The following is a 16,106-nucleotide window of genomic DNA, read 5'->3' on the forward strand; positions in this document are numbered from 1 at the left end:
TCGGTTTCTGTTCCCGATTTTTTTAATTACACGTCAGAGTGTAAAACAAATCCAGACGTAAGCCAAAGCTGAGACTACGAGCTGAGCTGGCAGAGTAGAGCGACCCCTCTTCTGATCCAGTGCTCCGCAGGAACGTTGGAGTTGAGTGTCATGGCGATGACATAATTGGTGGAGTGTCCAGTGGTGGACAGGGTGCCACGTCGCTCGCTCGTCTTGTAGACGGGCGCCAGATAACACATCCTCTCAGGAATGTCGCCTCGCTTCATGGGCTTCAACCACATCTGACAGAGAGAAGCACAGAGTGTTACAGAGGGGACGGGATGGGGTGGTCGCACCTCAAAGTGTTGGGGTGTGATCTGTTTAGAGTTTGGAAAGCAGCCGTGGTTGTGTAGAGGTTGTTTTCCTTTCATAAGATTTGACTGGTGGAATAATTCAGCTGGCTTTGGGGGTTTGCTTCGCCTCCGCTGATGACACACAAAAGGAAACAGCCCTGATTGCAGGATAAATGCACTGTGATGGGCGTGGGTGTCTTCAAAGGGGTTCAGAGGTCAGGATGGAGCGATAAGCATTCGCTGCAGTGGAAACTAACCTGGCTCTCGATTTGTTATCGAAACATTAACTTACAAATTGGAACTTTGGGGACAAACTTATAAAACAATAGCATTAACGAGCAAGAGCTCCCTTGGGCTATTAAGAAGTCTTGGTTATGCAAAAGGGATAAACTGGGCCACTCCAAAAAACATCTTTAAAAACCCAAAAAACAAAAACTGTTTGTAGACTTGCAGCCTGAAAAACTGCTCATCTGGTTCCATAACGGGCGCCTCAGCGAAGATTTGCATTTCAAAGGCAGGCGCGGCAGCCTCTGTTGTGCTGCTTTTTTCTCTCCCCACAAATAATAAACACATTTTTAATTAAGTTCCGCTCTTGTCAAGAACTGATTCTGTTAATAACTTGCCCTGAACTGTCTGAATATTAAAAAAAAGTCAGTCTCGTGCATAATTCATAGGCGCTGACTGCATTGTGAAGAAGAGAGAATGGAAAAGATTCAAACCGTAAGGAAAACTTGATCAGTGGCTGCTCTGAGCCACCGGCTCTTACTTCCATCACTCTGCTTTCATATGGCCACAGCATGCCCTGCTAATTAATAAAAGGATGGGAAGGAGACAAGTGTCCTGCAGGCAGAATGTAAAATAGTGCCGAGGCTGCAGCCGAGTCCAGAGAACATCCTCCTGGGTGAAGCAGCAGCTACACCCGCAGCGGCTGCTGCTCGCTTCCTTTGCAGTATTTGTCCCTTCTTAAGTAAGAGCTGTCGCACTGGGGTTTACGAGCAACGCAACAATTAAAAACTTTTTCTTTCTGATGGCCAGAGGGATTCACACAAGCACAATCAATAAACCTCCTCCCTGCAAACTTTATGTAAGAATTTGTTATGCAACACGGCTTTTTGGGGCCTTTTTGGACCAGGTGCCTGCAGTGTTTTGCTATCAGCGCCACAAATTCATTTAACAGTGCCCACAATGAGCTTTCAAATCCACAAGCTGTAATATAAAGTATAAACCAACACGCTTCTCTCTACGTGTTTCTGCATGGGGCCTCACCAGGAAGGCATTCATAAGCCAGTTTCACACACGCGCTGCAGCGTTTACCTTCCAACCGAGGCCTTTCAAATCCAGTCATTTCAAAGTTTTGTGGGGTTTTTTTCTACTGAATTATCAGCTGGTTACAAATAATGTCTTTTTCCTCTTATTCTGCCATACACATCATGATTTTTTGCCTTGACACTGGTGCTTAAATCTGGAATAGAAAATTGTGCTGAGTGAAAACTAAATGATGCCTTTAGGCTGTGACATCAGAAAACAGTTTTTAAACAGAGCTTAATCTGTTTATCAGCCCTGAAAAACTCCATAAGGATGCGCTTTATTTGTGAGGGCTCACAACAGCTGCAAAAAATTCAATAAAAAGCACAAAATTATTAGAAATAAAAGGTGAGGACCAACATGAACGCAATGCCGATTGCTCACCACAGGCATGGAGTCGTGCAGCACTTTGGGATAGGACTCAGCAAGACGTTTGGTCTTTCTGTCCCAGCGCGCCCCATCAAGGAACAGACCTCTGATGTACACACCTGACACAAACACACACAATTCATTCTTACTGTGATATTAAAACCTTACCTTCTACAAACTGCAGATTTGGACAAACACATTTCTACATGAATTAAGCTGAACTGACCTCTGCTTGTTTGCAGAGTGCAGCAGGCTCTTCCTCTAATAGGCTGGAAAAGGGGGCATGACTTAGAGATAACTAGATGTTGGCACCCCTACAGTATGACACACCCAAATGCACAAACACACTGTCAGATTTGTAGCTTGGCAGTATAGCTTGTGTTAGCTTGGTGGGGGCCCAGCAGGGAGCTGATTGAGGATGAGACTTTATGTGAGACTTTGACTGAGAATCTCACAGCGGAGCTGGAGGCACAGCGAGGGGCTGATGCAGGCCCGCATGTAAGAGAGAGGCAGGGATGCTTTACTTTAACTTACTTTTTCACTTTATACTTTGCTTCTCTCGTATTCAGTCAGCCTTGTGTCACTTTCATCTGTTTGTTTCTTCTCCTACACCCACCACTTGTGTTCCTCTCATTTCGCTCTCTGCTTTGAAACCTCATTTTGAATTCCCCTCTTTCATCTCTCAGATTCCTTCCTACTAAAAGTGCTCTCCATCTTCCCCGTATCTTTTATTTACCCTCATTTAATGAGAGGGGCCTTTAGAAAACCTGTCCTAATACCCTGCTTACACTATTAACCCAAGGCCACGCTCCCTCATCCTATCTGCTGTTTTCTTTCTCCTAGCAGCATCCTACCATCCGCTGGAGGCTGATTGTACTGTCTGTCATCCAGGACCTCGAAGTCAAAGCCCAGCAAATCGATAGGGATGGTGTGCTTCCTGGCGTAGTTCTGCTGGCTGCCTGTGAGAAAGGCTTGGGTGAAGAAGAATCCTGATATCCAAAATACAGCAGGCACGCCCTTGTCGTACCATTCCTGAACACACACAGAGGAAAAGAAGACATTTAGAGTCAAAACAGTCAGTGAGGAAAAGCAAGTCAAAAAATAAATGCACAGAAGAACAAGAAAGTCCATGTTAACATTACACACTGCAGGTAACTAAAGTACAATATGTTTAATATTATGTTGAGCTGCTAATTTAACCTGTGATAATTCCTGATTTATACAAACAAAAGGAATTACAGCACATATGTTATTTAAATGACAGATTGTAATGTTAAAACTGAATTCTTCACTTGATCCCTGAGATGTTTCAGTCTGGACCACAAATCAAGCGACACACACTGAGGCACAGCACTAGCATGTGGCATGCTAGTGCTGTGGCATTACAATAAATGTAACCTGCCAATTCAGGAAATCACTACAGGAATAAGAAAACACTTGTAGCCTTCGACCCCCAGCCCCGAAACAAAAGTGATCACAATTTCATCCAATCACAGACCCCTCACGTCCGTCGGGATGGGGGCATTGTCCTCCTGGAAAAGATGATAAATATGATCTTTAGAGCAACTTTGTACTGGTTTGCAGGTGGACCCAACCCACACCAGCAAAATCCTCTCACAGAACAACAAAGCACCAAATCCCTGCACTGTAGGGTCAAAAGTTAAATTTTTCCTCCTTTTTTTTACTGATTTCTGTATTCATAAATGTTAACAGGGATTATTATTTTTACCAACATCTCCTAAACAAACATGCAGTCACAGTTAAGAAACACAGCACTTTCCAGCTCACTTTTAGGGAGTTGCGAGTGGATGCACACACACACAGTATTCTTTTCATTTGAGTGGGTACTAACAGGAGGAGGATATTTCTGCCGTGGGAACTGACAGCACTGTTCGATGAAGCGCTTCACTTTGCAGACTCACATGGTAGGTCATGTGGCTGCAAGTGTTTCCAGTGCCAACTCTGCTCATGATTAAAATGCATAATACAGCAGATCTCCCTGCCTCCTCCGTGTTGATAAGCCACTGTGGAATAAAGCACTCTTGTGTAAGTGTGCCAAGTGTGGCACAGCTTAAGGCAGATCGTTATACAGCAAAAGTATGCAATGACTTAAGTTTTTCATCCATAACACTTATGTGTAAAAAATGCGGTTAATACCTTATTAAAACATTTTTATGTTGTTATTTAATTTTTAATCAGCTTTACTATTTTTATTTTGTGCTGTGATAATACCTGACTTAGGCACGACTTTAGCTCATGTTCTCCACTAATTGGAAGGCTGGTGGTTCAATCCCTGTCTGCTCCAGTCATGCCAAATATCCTTGGGCAAGATACTAACCCCAAGATGCTCTCCGAAAGTTTTAGACCTTCATCCATTAAAACTGTAGGCATAGATTTTTTCCAGTTTAACCTGGTGAGTGATCGACATTAGGGCTGAACAACACGGTCTGCGAGGCCTCGCTCCTGTAACTTGAAGAGCTGATCTGAACCTGTTGGTGATGTTTATCGCCTTGTGCTGCATGTAGGAAAATTTTAATGCATTGATCTGGTAAGTTCATGAGCTTAATTCACAGTAAAGGACTTAGATGGGCTGGAAGTAAAATGTTACTTTCTCTGTTACACCTGTGCACTTTTCAAATGCAGCTTCCTAAACAAACTCACTAGCCACCATCTCATCCAAGTATGCTCACTTTTGGCTCAAAAAAAAAAGCAAAATGGTCAGATCCTTATAACTAAACTCCAGTCAACAGACCAGAATCCAATTTATTTGATGCAGTTCTCTTGTTTTAGTCACCTGCAAGAACGTCAGTCGCTCTAGGAAGTCGTTGACGTAGCTTCCTAATGATTTGAGGCTGGGGTAGGACTTCTTCATCCACATGGCTGGGATGCGACCCTTCAGGATGCTGCTGACCACCTCCTCCAGCTCTGCAGACATCACCACGAGACCCTGCACACAAACACACCCACACATGTGATTAACTTTCTTTGAAGCTAGCAGGAGACAGACAGGTGCGTAATGGGGAACTCTTACTGTTCTGTGGGGGGCCTTTGATACCACAATGAACTATGATGTGCTTTGTTCCCCTTGTGAGTCTTGGGCTTTCTCTTCAGTCTGGTGACGATGGAACATCTCAGAAAGAGATGTGTTCATTAAACTTACAAAGACAAGCACGCAAGTGTCTAGGCTTATTTTTCTAACCTTTGAACAACAGGACTGCAGTTATATGTAGAGGAACTTTGCTTTATTAATTTCATTTAGTCTAATTACAGTCAATCATCGAATGCTGTTTCCAAGTTTCCAAGTGTGTTTGTCGCAATTTAAGAAAAGAATAAAATAACTAATCAAAATTATATGAAGGTGTTAGAATCTATTTGGGAGTGCAACTGCTCAGACTCCTGTAATACTTGTATAATTTACAGTGGGGCAAAAAAGTATTTAGTCAGCCACCGATTGTGCAAGTTCCCCCACTTAAAATGATGACAGAGGTCAGTAATTTGCACCAGAGGTACACTTCAACTGTGAGAGACAGAATGTGAAAAAAAAACCCATTAATCCACATGGTAGGATTTGTAAAGAATTTATTGGTAAATCAGGGTGGAAAATAAGTATTTGGTCAATAACAAAAATACAACTCAATACTTTGTAACATAACCTTTGTTGGCAATAACAGAGGTCAAACGTTTACTATAGGTCTTTACCAGGTTTGCACACACAGTAGCTGGTATTTTGGCCCATTCCTCCATGCAGATCTTCTCGAGAGCAGTGATGTTTTGGGGCTGTCGCCGAGCAACACGGACTTTCAACTCCCGCCACAGATTTTCTATGGGGTTGAGGTCTGGAGACTGGCTAGGCCACTCCAGGACTTTCAAATGCTTCTTACGGAGCCACTCCTTTGTTGCCCGGGCGGTGTGTTTTGGATCATTGTCATGTTGGAAGACCCAGCCTCGTTTCATCTTCAAAGTTCTCACTGATGGAAGGAGGTTTTGGCTCAAAATCTGACGATACATGGCCCCATTCATTCTGTCCTTAACACGGATCAGTCGTCCTGTCCCCTTGGCAGAAAAACAGCCCCATAGCATGATGTTTCCACCCCCATGCTTCACAGTAGGTATGGTGTTCTTGGGATGCAACTCAGTATTCTTCTTCCTCCAAACACGACGAGTTGAGTTTATACCAAAAAGTTCTACTTTGGTTTCATCTGACCACATGACATTCTCCCAATCCTCTGCTGTATCATCCATGTGCTCTCTGGCAAACTTCAGACGGGCCTGGACATGCACTGGCTTCAGCAGCGGAACACGTCTGGCACTGCGGGATTTGATTCCCTGCCGTTGTAGTGTGTTACTGATGGTGACCTTTGTTACTTTGGTCCCAGCTCTCTGCAGGTCATTCACCAGGTCCCCCCGTGTGGTTCTGGGATCTTTGCTCACCGTTCTCATGATCATTTTGACCCCACGGGATGAGATCTTGCGTGGAGCCCCAGATCGTGGGAGATTATCAGTGGTCTTGTATGTCTTCCATTTTCTGATGATTGCTCCCACAGTTGATTTTTTCACACCAAGCTGCTTGCCTATTGTAGATTCACTCTTCCCAGTCTGGTGCAGGTCTACAATACTTTTCCTGGTGTCCTTCGAAAGCTCTTTGGTCTTGGCCATGGCGGAGTTTGGAGTCTGACTGTTTGAGGCTGTGGACAGGTGTCTTTTATACAGATGATGAGTTCAAACAGGTGCCATTCATACAGGTAACGAGTGGGGGACAGAAAAGCTTCTTACAGAAGACGTTACAGGTCTGTGAGAGCCAGAGATTTTCCTTGTTTGAGGTGACCAAATACTTATTTTCCACCCTAATTTACGAATAAATTCTTTACAAATCCTACCATGTGAATTCATGGATTTTTTTTTCACATTCTGTCTCTCACAGTTGAAGTGTACCTCTGGTGCAAATTACTGACCTCTGTCATCATTTTAAGTGGGGGAACTTGCACAATCGGTGGCTGACTAAATACTTTTTTGCCCCACTGTAGCAACACTGCTTGTATGAATAACAGTAACACACAGACTTTTACGTAGACAAAAATTATATGCAGGATAATGTCAACACTTTCCCTGGTTTAACAAAGAGAGGATGTATATTAGGTTGTTGCACCCAACTGTATTCTGCTGAATGTTTATAGTATCTGATTTCTGAGGATGCATTACCAGTGTTTCCTCTATAATCATTCAGCAGAGATGTGCGTCCACACATGAATTATTACTTTCACTGAACAGAAATGTAAAATCAATGATGATTCATCATTTGGCGTAACTGTTTTTCTTAAACAAATTTACTGCAATTACACAGCGTTTGGCATTTGGACAATATCCAGACAACAATGATTCCTGAGACCTGGACCAGACTTAAACACTTAATGCTTACTCCCCTCTCTGGTAGGTCAGGTATTACCCAGAGGCGGTATAAATGAGAGGCGTGGCACTCTCAAAACGATCAATAGAAAGTGATGGGAAAACTCCTGAATGCCAAGTGTCTCACCTGTCTCCCAGAGAGCCACCACAGAGCCCAACTGGGAAACATATGATCCAGTCATCTTGTACATTTGCAAGTACACAGTTGAAGTTCATGACAGTTTCAAGTGTGCGGCTGCTGATATATCTGTTATCATGCTAAAGTTCTAGCCAGGAGTACTTTTTCTCATCTTACAGTCTCCTTAATGTAAACCAGCACATTTTCTGTGCGCTCTGGTGGGGTGAGCCACACACTTTGATCGTGTTGCTTTTTTGAAGTGAGTTATAAGTAATTCATAATAGTGTTTTTATATCCCATGACCACTGAAATAAGACTTATGGTTCTCCTTTCAGTTATTTAGTTAGAGGCTTTTGCTCAGATGGCTGCTAAGTGACGACACTTAATTCTTGATATTTTCATATTTCTCTTGTGAAAAGTGATTAAAAAAAAAAGACACTCTTCAAATTTGCTGCAGATACATTCCAGCCCTTTCTCCACGTACCTTTATGGCCTTCTGAATGTTGATGCAAGAGTCTCGGATCGTGCCGAGCAGGTTGTTGAAGCGACCCATCTCCTGCACCAGCACTGTGTTCATGCTCTGGTTGTAGCTGGTAGGAAAGCGGCTCATTGCTGCCTCCAAGTCAAAGTCTTCAGGCAGCTTACTGAGGATGTCAGCTGCCACTTCAAAGACCATGTCATCTGAGGATTTGGCATCTGCGCCTGAAGAGCGGGACTGATCAGAGACATAGAGCACAACAGAGCGACAGAGGGCTGATGAGAAGGGAAGGCAGGATGTGGGGTTCTCAATCGATTGACAGTTCATATTTTTTAGGGAAAATTACCATTTGCTGTCTTTGACTTGTCAAATTATGTATTCTCTTTTAAAGACTCATTTGCACTAGTGCTATTCTGATCCTGAAAAGACCCTGATGCTAAGAGGGCCTGACTTCTGACTCGACTTTGCTTATATTTCATCATCTTTGTGCCTGAGTGATTCACATTTTATGCATCTAAAAGAACACGGAATGACACAGAATATCAACGTTTTTATATTTTATTTTACCTTCTCTTTCTTAATTTGTACACATTTCTCAGGTTATAGCTGCAACACTGTCCACAGAGGAATCACTGCAAGTATAATCTCAGGATTTCATCATACAGCGCGAGATGAAAGGCTTCACTGCATTTTACCCCCGATTTCTCCCACGCAGTAATTTGACACACTCTTATCAACAATTATAATGATCATTCATGGTGATAATTATTCACTCTAAGCTGTGATTCTTACGCTTTTCTTCTTAGTGCAACTTGCACCATTTACCTATATGATGCTTAGTCACTAGCCAGCGGTAATGGATAATCATTGGCTGATGGCAACAGGGTTACAGTAGGAGAATGATAAATAGCTGCTTCATTCCATTTGAAGTGTCTCCCTGTTTATCGGTCATTGAGACTGATGAGATCGTATTAGATGCTAATGAAGTCCACACATGACTGGAGCCATTATTAATCTTGTTGAATGGAATTTATACGAATAAATGCCAGACTGCACGGAGCTCTAATTTTAACTTGAGATCTAGAAGTCACGATGCATGTGGAGATAATTCTGTCTTTGTAGCAACGCAGGTCTGATGCTATAAAAATACACTTTCACTATATATGCTGAGCTGAATGTGGAATTCTTCTCTAGTGTTGTGTGTCGATCCACTTTAAAACTTCTAGCATAGAGAAATATTTTTTCAGAAGTCAAAGACACTGTGGTGGTTCTTTAAATAAATGGATACACAGATAAATAAAAACCCCTTTCCACTTTGCAGTAGAAGCCACACTTCTTTTATGTTCGAGTAGGCCTTGATGCAAAATCCCTCACATTTGATTTCCATCAAACATCGACTGGAGCGGGGAAGCGGTAAGATATATAATCCTGAACAAGCTAACCTCGTCTAACAAAGCTGAGCTATAATGATGCTGGATCACACAGCTCCACCAAAGCCACTGTGACTGTGTCTCTGCAGCCTCAAAGCACAATGTTGCTCTTTGAGAAGTCTCTCTAAAAGCAACTGCAATATTTATTTCGATTTTTTTTTGTTTTTAATTAATGCTGCACGGTGCATTTTAATGCAGGCCGATAAAATATTTAGAACAGATCCACAGGAGGCATACCGATGCTGTGTGTGTTTATGGGAGAAATAACTTTGGTGCCTAGGTAAATGTGTTCCCATGCATGTATTCCGGTCTGTTTATTTTGTGTTTGTTTGTGTGTTATGTATTTGCGGGGTCAGAGTGGGTGGGGTCATTCCAGCTGAGCATCTGGGATGTTGGCCAAGAGGGGGCGCTTTGGCCTGGGAAGCAACCAAAGACTGCTGGCTCTTTCTTTTTTTAAATTTGTGCCGAGGTCTGGCCTCAGTGCTGTGTTTTTTTCCATTTCTGTGGTAGTAAAAAAAGGTCTCTACAAAGTACTCCTGGATATGCCCGTTTATTTTTCCTAAAAGATTACTCATGTGTGTCTGAACTTCCTGTGACAGCTGATCAATACAATACAGACTTATCAAGGGTCAAGGTAGCGTTACCTGTGTAAGCAAGATGCTGTCAAACAGAAGTTGAGTCTCAGCCTGGTCCTTGGTGATATCTGCGTTAGCGTTCATGCCAAAAATTTCTGGTGACGGATTGAGTGGCAGCGACTTGGTATATTCGATGTAGTTGTTGTACTGCGACAGAGATGCAGAAAACAGGGAGAGGGGACGAGTGAAGTAAGAGGACGATTTTTTAACGCAACATCAGGAAACATCTCGAGTAATAACACTCGCTGAAAAACAAGTCGGCTCCTTAGATTGCTGACATTTATTTTAATGACTATGTAAATGTGTCTTCATGAATAAAAGATGTGGTTGGAGGGGGGTGCAGTGCTGGAGAACTAAATGCCAAATAAAATGGTGTGCACCATAGATTGTACTAGTGTTAACAAATATATCAGCCCTCACTGATGGTGGCTTCCTGCTGTGCCTTGTTACACACATTTTATCTGTTAATGACTTTTTAAAGGTAGCTCAACAACAATGCAAAGGAGTCCTGCAATATGCTTCCTTGAAAAACTGCCAGGTTTACTTTTATTGAATTTTAAGGCAATGATACTGCCAGCAGCTTTGTGTAACTGATATTTGAATATGAATGAAAACACGAGTGAATAACATACCTATGCTGTACTATATATCAAAAATTCAACAGCATGAACAAACTCAGCATCTGCTAGTTTAGCAGACTGCACTTAAACCTGGTTGACATATTGTGACATCAAGGCAAATACTGAGGAGTAGAACATGTGAAGAGGTTAAAGCTGAAGGAACACTTACAGGTACAGATACACTTACAGTTCTTCTTACAATACAGAAAATTGTATTATTTCGTCAAAGGTTTGGACAAACCTTTTCATTGCATGGTTTTTCTTTATTTTCATGACTATTTACATTGTTGCTTCAGTGAGAATCTGCAAAACTATGAATGAACACATATGGAATTATGTAGTGAACACAAAAAGTGTGAAATAGCTCAAAACACATTTTATATTTTTCTATAATTACTGCTTTGCACACACTCTTGGCATTTTCTCATTGAGCTTTATGAGGCAGTCATCTGAAATGGTTTTCCAACAATCTTGAAGGAGCTCCCAGATGCTGAGCACTTGTTGGCCATTTTTGCCTTCACTCTGTGGTCCATCTCACCCTAGGTGGGATAGGTCAGGTGAGTGTGGAGGCCAGGCCATCTGGCACAGCACTCCATCACTCTCCTTCTTGGTCACATAGCCCTTACACAGCCTGGAGCTGAGTTTGGGGTCAGTGACCTGTTGAAAAATAAATGACAGTCCAACCAAACACAAACCAGATAGGATGGCACGTCACTGCAGGATGCTGTGGTAGCCATGTTGGTTCAGTGTGCCTTCAAATTTGACTAAATCCCCAACAGTGTCGCCAGCAAAGCAGCAAGAAATTCCACAAATGAACCCTGACACAGCACACCTGTGAAGTGAAACCATTTTAGGAGACCACATCATGAAGCTATCTTCAGTATGAATCTACAATATAAAAAGTTAAAAAAAAGAAAGAATAAAACATTAAATGAGAAGGTGTGTCCAAACTTTTGACCGGTAGTGCATCTACCATAAGTCTGAACTGAGCATATGATCATGAGGTTTGCAGTCAGTTATTGTCCCTGGAAATGGAGCGTGCCTGATAAAAAACATATTATATTTGGGCCATAAACAGGAGTTAGATGGAGTTTTTGTTGTGGCACCAAACACACATTTTGAAGATAATAAAAGTAACGAGAAGTTACTAAATGTGACTAAAGGAGAGAGTTACAACTCAGATCAGTGAGACTGCATCATGAATACTGCAAAAACATTTCCCTGGTATTGACATATTACCATAAATCCTGTGCTTATTTTGTTGCCTACAGCCAGACTTTAACCAAAGAGGTGATTCGTTTAAAAAAAAAATCTTATCTGAGACTCTGTATATCTTACATCTCCCTCAGCTGGTGCATAGTACAGCCCACTGGGGTCAAATGTGTAGCCAGGGTCCTGGATGATCTTTGGGGTGTAAAAGATCGAGAGGATCGTGCGCAGGGTTCGTCTGTCCCAGTCGTCAGTCACTCGCCCGCCGTAGTTACACTCACCGGTCATGTAACAGAGGGCATCAAACGGCACTTCCTGTACAACACAATAAATCATTCATTTCATAAGAGAACATAACAGCAGGTAAGTGAGAGGTAGTTGATTTTCAATGTACACAGATCTGCCAGCTCTGACAGGTGAAGTGATCGTTTTTTTTCGTTGCAAAATGAAACAAAACGATGGGAAACTTATGGCATTCATGCAGACATTACTTTGACTTCTACCTCATGGTAGAAGCTTCTTCAGCAGAGCAATGTGCTCTGTCACAATGCAAAAATTCCTTAACAGCTGTAAAACAAGCCGGATGAACAAAGACCCCACCCCACAATCCACAGAACCCGAGGATCCAACTACAGCCCACTGCCAGAAACCATAAAACATCCAAACTATCCCATTCAAAACCACAACAGGTTAGAAGTATTTCGAAGCACTGAGGGGACATACACAGTATTTGTCAGGGGGTTATAATGCTGTGACCTGACACACCTGTCACTTTAGAATCAGCATTCGCACACAAAAAAGCGTGTGAGGATGCAGAAGGGTGAAGTTGTGGCCAGTTTGGCATTTTCTTGAGGAGGACTTCACTTAAAAATGCACTGAGCAACACTCAGCCACAAGCTGAAAATGTCACTGCGTTCCAAAAAGATCCTCAGTAGTTTATGCCTACTGCTTTTTCCACAGGAAGAGGGGATGGTGGAGGATTGGAGTGCTATCTGTATGTGGAAAAATGTCAAGAGGGGTTTTGAATATGGCTTATGAAAAGGAATACTTGAGCAAAGCAGACGGTAGTTGTAAAAGCCAGAATTTTTAATATGAGCTTAGATGCTGACAGCTATATAGGAGTACATCGTGGATGTGGGTCTGCATGTGAGATAAACTCACTTCATACAGCTCTATGTAAAGTTTATATGAAAGCACTACATCCCAGACCGCATGGAATTTGTAACTGGTTAAACGCTTGCGTTCACTCGATGAAATACAATGTTTTTTGGAGAGAAAAACACAGTAAGCAAAAAAATTGCCCGTGAATGGAAACAATTCAAGAACATCTACCTGGTACTGTTCCAGGAACATGTGTAGTTGCTGTACAGAGATCCGGAGGTCAGTCTCATTGAACTCGTATGGAATGTTCCAGCCTAAAGGTCCAAACTTTCTCCTCTCTTGGGTCAGGGCGTGGAAGAAACACAAGCCATACAATAGCTTCTTGAACACAGCCTGGGAGGTGGAACAGATGAAAGATGTGATCTAAGATAAATAGTGGTGCTCGTATCCCACTGCTAAAACACACACACCCTGAAATCCACCCGCTGATGGAGCCATGGTAGACATGCACAGCAAGCCACCAAGACATGTTTGCATACTGACCGGCTTGCTGCAGCTGCCAAAAAACTCTGGGTCAGAGATGGGATCCATTAAGAAGGAACGTGCAATGTTGGAGCGGAGACCTTTTGGAGCCTCGTTGGTCATCTTAACACCATTCTGGAGCACCGCCACAGGGAATGTGGGAGATGGGTAGCTAGTAAGCCACAGCCTGAAGTCTGGGTGGGTGGTATCTGGGTTCAGCCCCTGCTCACAGAGGCAAAAAGCAAGTAAATACATGCATATATTGGAACAATATAACTTGCTGTGTACTGAAAAAACGCATGTCCTCACCTCACAAACTCTCTCCAGTGTTGACATCCATGAAGTGGCCAAGTGGCAGTTTTGCAGAACCACCCAGGTGCCTTCGTTAATGCCTGTCTGAATCATGCGCATAGCAATAGGACCTTGGCCTTGGCCCAAAGAGAGGGACGTCAGCTTGTTACCAGTAAAGCCCTGAGAGATAAGAAGAGTGGTGCACTTCATTTTTTAGCTGCTTTTTGACTGAGGTCTCTCTCTCTCTCTCTCTCTCTTTTTTTTTTAGACCCAGTAAATATTGAGATTGAATTTCTTTCATTGTTAGAGGCAATTTTGATTTCATTTACAGTTTGATGCACACAGCAGGATGACAGCTATAGTTGTAATGTCTCTGTACCTTTTCATCTCCAAACTTGAGCAAAGCCGCCATGGGGTCGGAGCCAGGGGAAAGGATGAAGATAAGGGGGGCACAACAGTGGCTATCTGTAAAGGTGTTACTTAAGTTAAAGGGTGGTGCTTCAATGAAGTGATGGCCCAACTTGTCTGAAACAAACTCCTGAACCACGGGAACAATCTGAGGACAAGTTAAAGGAATGTTTTAGAGGTTTTATGTGAAAAAAAGGTTATAAAAAGAGATCATTCCCCATGTGGACTGACTTTGTCTGGCCTGAGACAGCGAATCACCAGCATCTTCTGAAACTGGCTCAGCTTCTCCTGCCACTCATTAGGAAACTGAGTCTGATGGGGCTCCTGCAAATAGACAAAGCAGAGTCAGTTTTGATTCAGACTAAGTATGCATGGGAAGTACTTTTAGTTTCACACTGCATAACTTTCCAAATATTAATCCTGTCATATGTCATAAATATATATTTGAAGCTGTAGAAAAGCACTAGATATTTTAAATCTGTTGATCAAAATGATCCTAATCAAATACCAGCTGAGGAATAATTATGTCAAGTTTTCGGTGACAGGCAAGGTTAATCAGTGCAATCGTGCAAAAAAATAGAGAAATATTGTACATAACTAGACATGCAAATGAAAAGCATGAAGAAAGGCAACAAATGGAAGCAGACAGAAATGGGGAAGAGAAGAAAAAAAAAAAAAGGGAAATGGGTTTTAGGTCACAGCAATATGTTTGATTAATTAGTGGAACAAGTGCACCGGAGGAAGTGAGCAATGGTAGAGGGAACTTTTGGAATTATTTCCCCTAGGCTGTTTGTCGAGAGACTTCTGGCTATGTGTGTTGGCAGGTGCTTTGAGATGGATACACCTATTTAGGATCTCCTGGGGATTCACTGTGTGAACAGGGTGTGTTAGCGTGTGTGAGTGCCCGTGTGCTTGATTGAACAGCTGTTCTTACATCAAAATTGAATAAATGTGAATTCTACAACTGGAACAAACTCGATTTAATTAGACAGAAGTGTTGTGGCTGATTTTGTTGATTATAAATCAAAGATGGTTTGTGTGTACGTATGTGCGACGGCAAAGACACAAGCCTGTACGCCGCACGCATGTTTGAATGCGCCACACATTGATTAAGCAGCTGTTCTTGCATTTAGATTGCATAGATATGAGGAGCACAACAGGAGCTGAATAGATTTGATTAGATTAGATGAAACCTCAGTTTGTGATTCTCTGTGTTTCAAAGATGGACAGTGTCTCTGTGTGCATCATAATCTGACAGGAAAATGTTTCCCTCTTCAACCTCCTTTGTTCTGTATGCCCTTTATATTCACTACATGTATAATAACTGAAAAAAAGACTCTTAAAACAAAGTACAAAGTTAAAGCTTCAATGTGTCAGATAAATCAGATCAACCAGTGGCTTTAAAAATTAATAAAAAAGCTAATTTGAACAGGGCCAATATTTTTGAATCAGACATTTTCTTGTACTATAGGAGGGTACAGTATGAGAAAACAACTAATCCTATGATTTGTTTGGCATATCTATCATTAATTTAAAAAAATACAATATTTGAAGTGATGTTGTATTGACAAAACTAAAAAGAAAAAAGATAACAATGTAACGAATCAAATTATGGCATGTGTGTGGAATCAAAGTGAGAACACATGTTATGATTAATAAAGAAATCTAGCCGAGACAAAAGGTGGTAAAATAGTCAAAGCATACATGCTACACTGAATATATAAACTGAAGTACTCTGCATCCACATTGTTCCCAGGCAGGGAAGGGGGGAGCGCCGCTGCACCCCAGTTGTGAGATTCCACAGAGCCACCCTGCTAAGCTTAAAGTTGGGCGAAGCTGGTCTTGTGTTTAATGCTGCTATTTTATCTCATTCACTGTTTTCCCA

The 16,106-nt window shown here is 42.1% G+C and overlaps 1 protein-coding gene across 3 annotated transcripts in view; it reads right to left on the reverse strand.

The window, feature by feature from the left end:
• Nucleotides 1-16,106, reverse strand: part of dnah7 (dynein, axonemal, heavy chain 7) — a 75,466-nt gene continuing 59,360 nt past the window's right edge. For 2 of the 3 annotated variants that reach the window (XM_076875345.1, XM_076875344.1), the window contains 12 exons: nucleotides 14,453-14,545; nucleotides 14,193-14,369; nucleotides 13,832-13,993; nucleotides 13,544-13,744; nucleotides 13,232-13,393; nucleotides 12,029-12,214; nucleotides 10,080-10,217; nucleotides 8,012-8,242; nucleotides 4,801-4,953; nucleotides 2,861-3,038; nucleotides 2,022-2,125; nucleotides 1-281 (listed from right to left, as the gene is read on the reverse strand). In XM_076875345.1, the coding sequence (XP_076731460.1) occupies nucleotides 75-281; nucleotides 2,022-2,125; nucleotides 2,861-3,038; nucleotides 4,801-4,953; nucleotides 8,012-8,242; nucleotides 10,080-10,217; nucleotides 12,029-12,214; nucleotides 13,232-13,393; nucleotides 13,544-13,744; nucleotides 13,832-13,993; nucleotides 14,193-14,369; nucleotides 14,453-14,545 (1,992 nt within the window). In that variant the 3' untranslated portion in view covers nucleotides 1-74. Of the gene's footprint in view, nucleotides 282-2,021; nucleotides 2,126-2,860; nucleotides 3,039-4,800; nucleotides 4,954-5,036; nucleotides 5,119-8,011; nucleotides 8,243-10,079; nucleotides 10,218-12,028; nucleotides 12,215-13,231; nucleotides 13,394-13,543; nucleotides 13,745-13,831; nucleotides 13,994-14,192; nucleotides 14,370-14,452; nucleotides 14,546-16,106 lie in introns of those variants that run through there. The other variant, XM_076875346.1, reaches the window with a different exon arrangement.

This window comes from Maylandia zebra, linkage group LG16 (genome assembly GCF_041146795.1).
Source record: "Maylandia zebra isolate NMK-2024a linkage group LG16, Mzebra_GT3a, whole genome shotgun sequence".
Taxonomy (NCBI): Eukaryota; Metazoa; Chordata; class Actinopteri; order Cichliformes; family Cichlidae; genus Maylandia; species Maylandia zebra.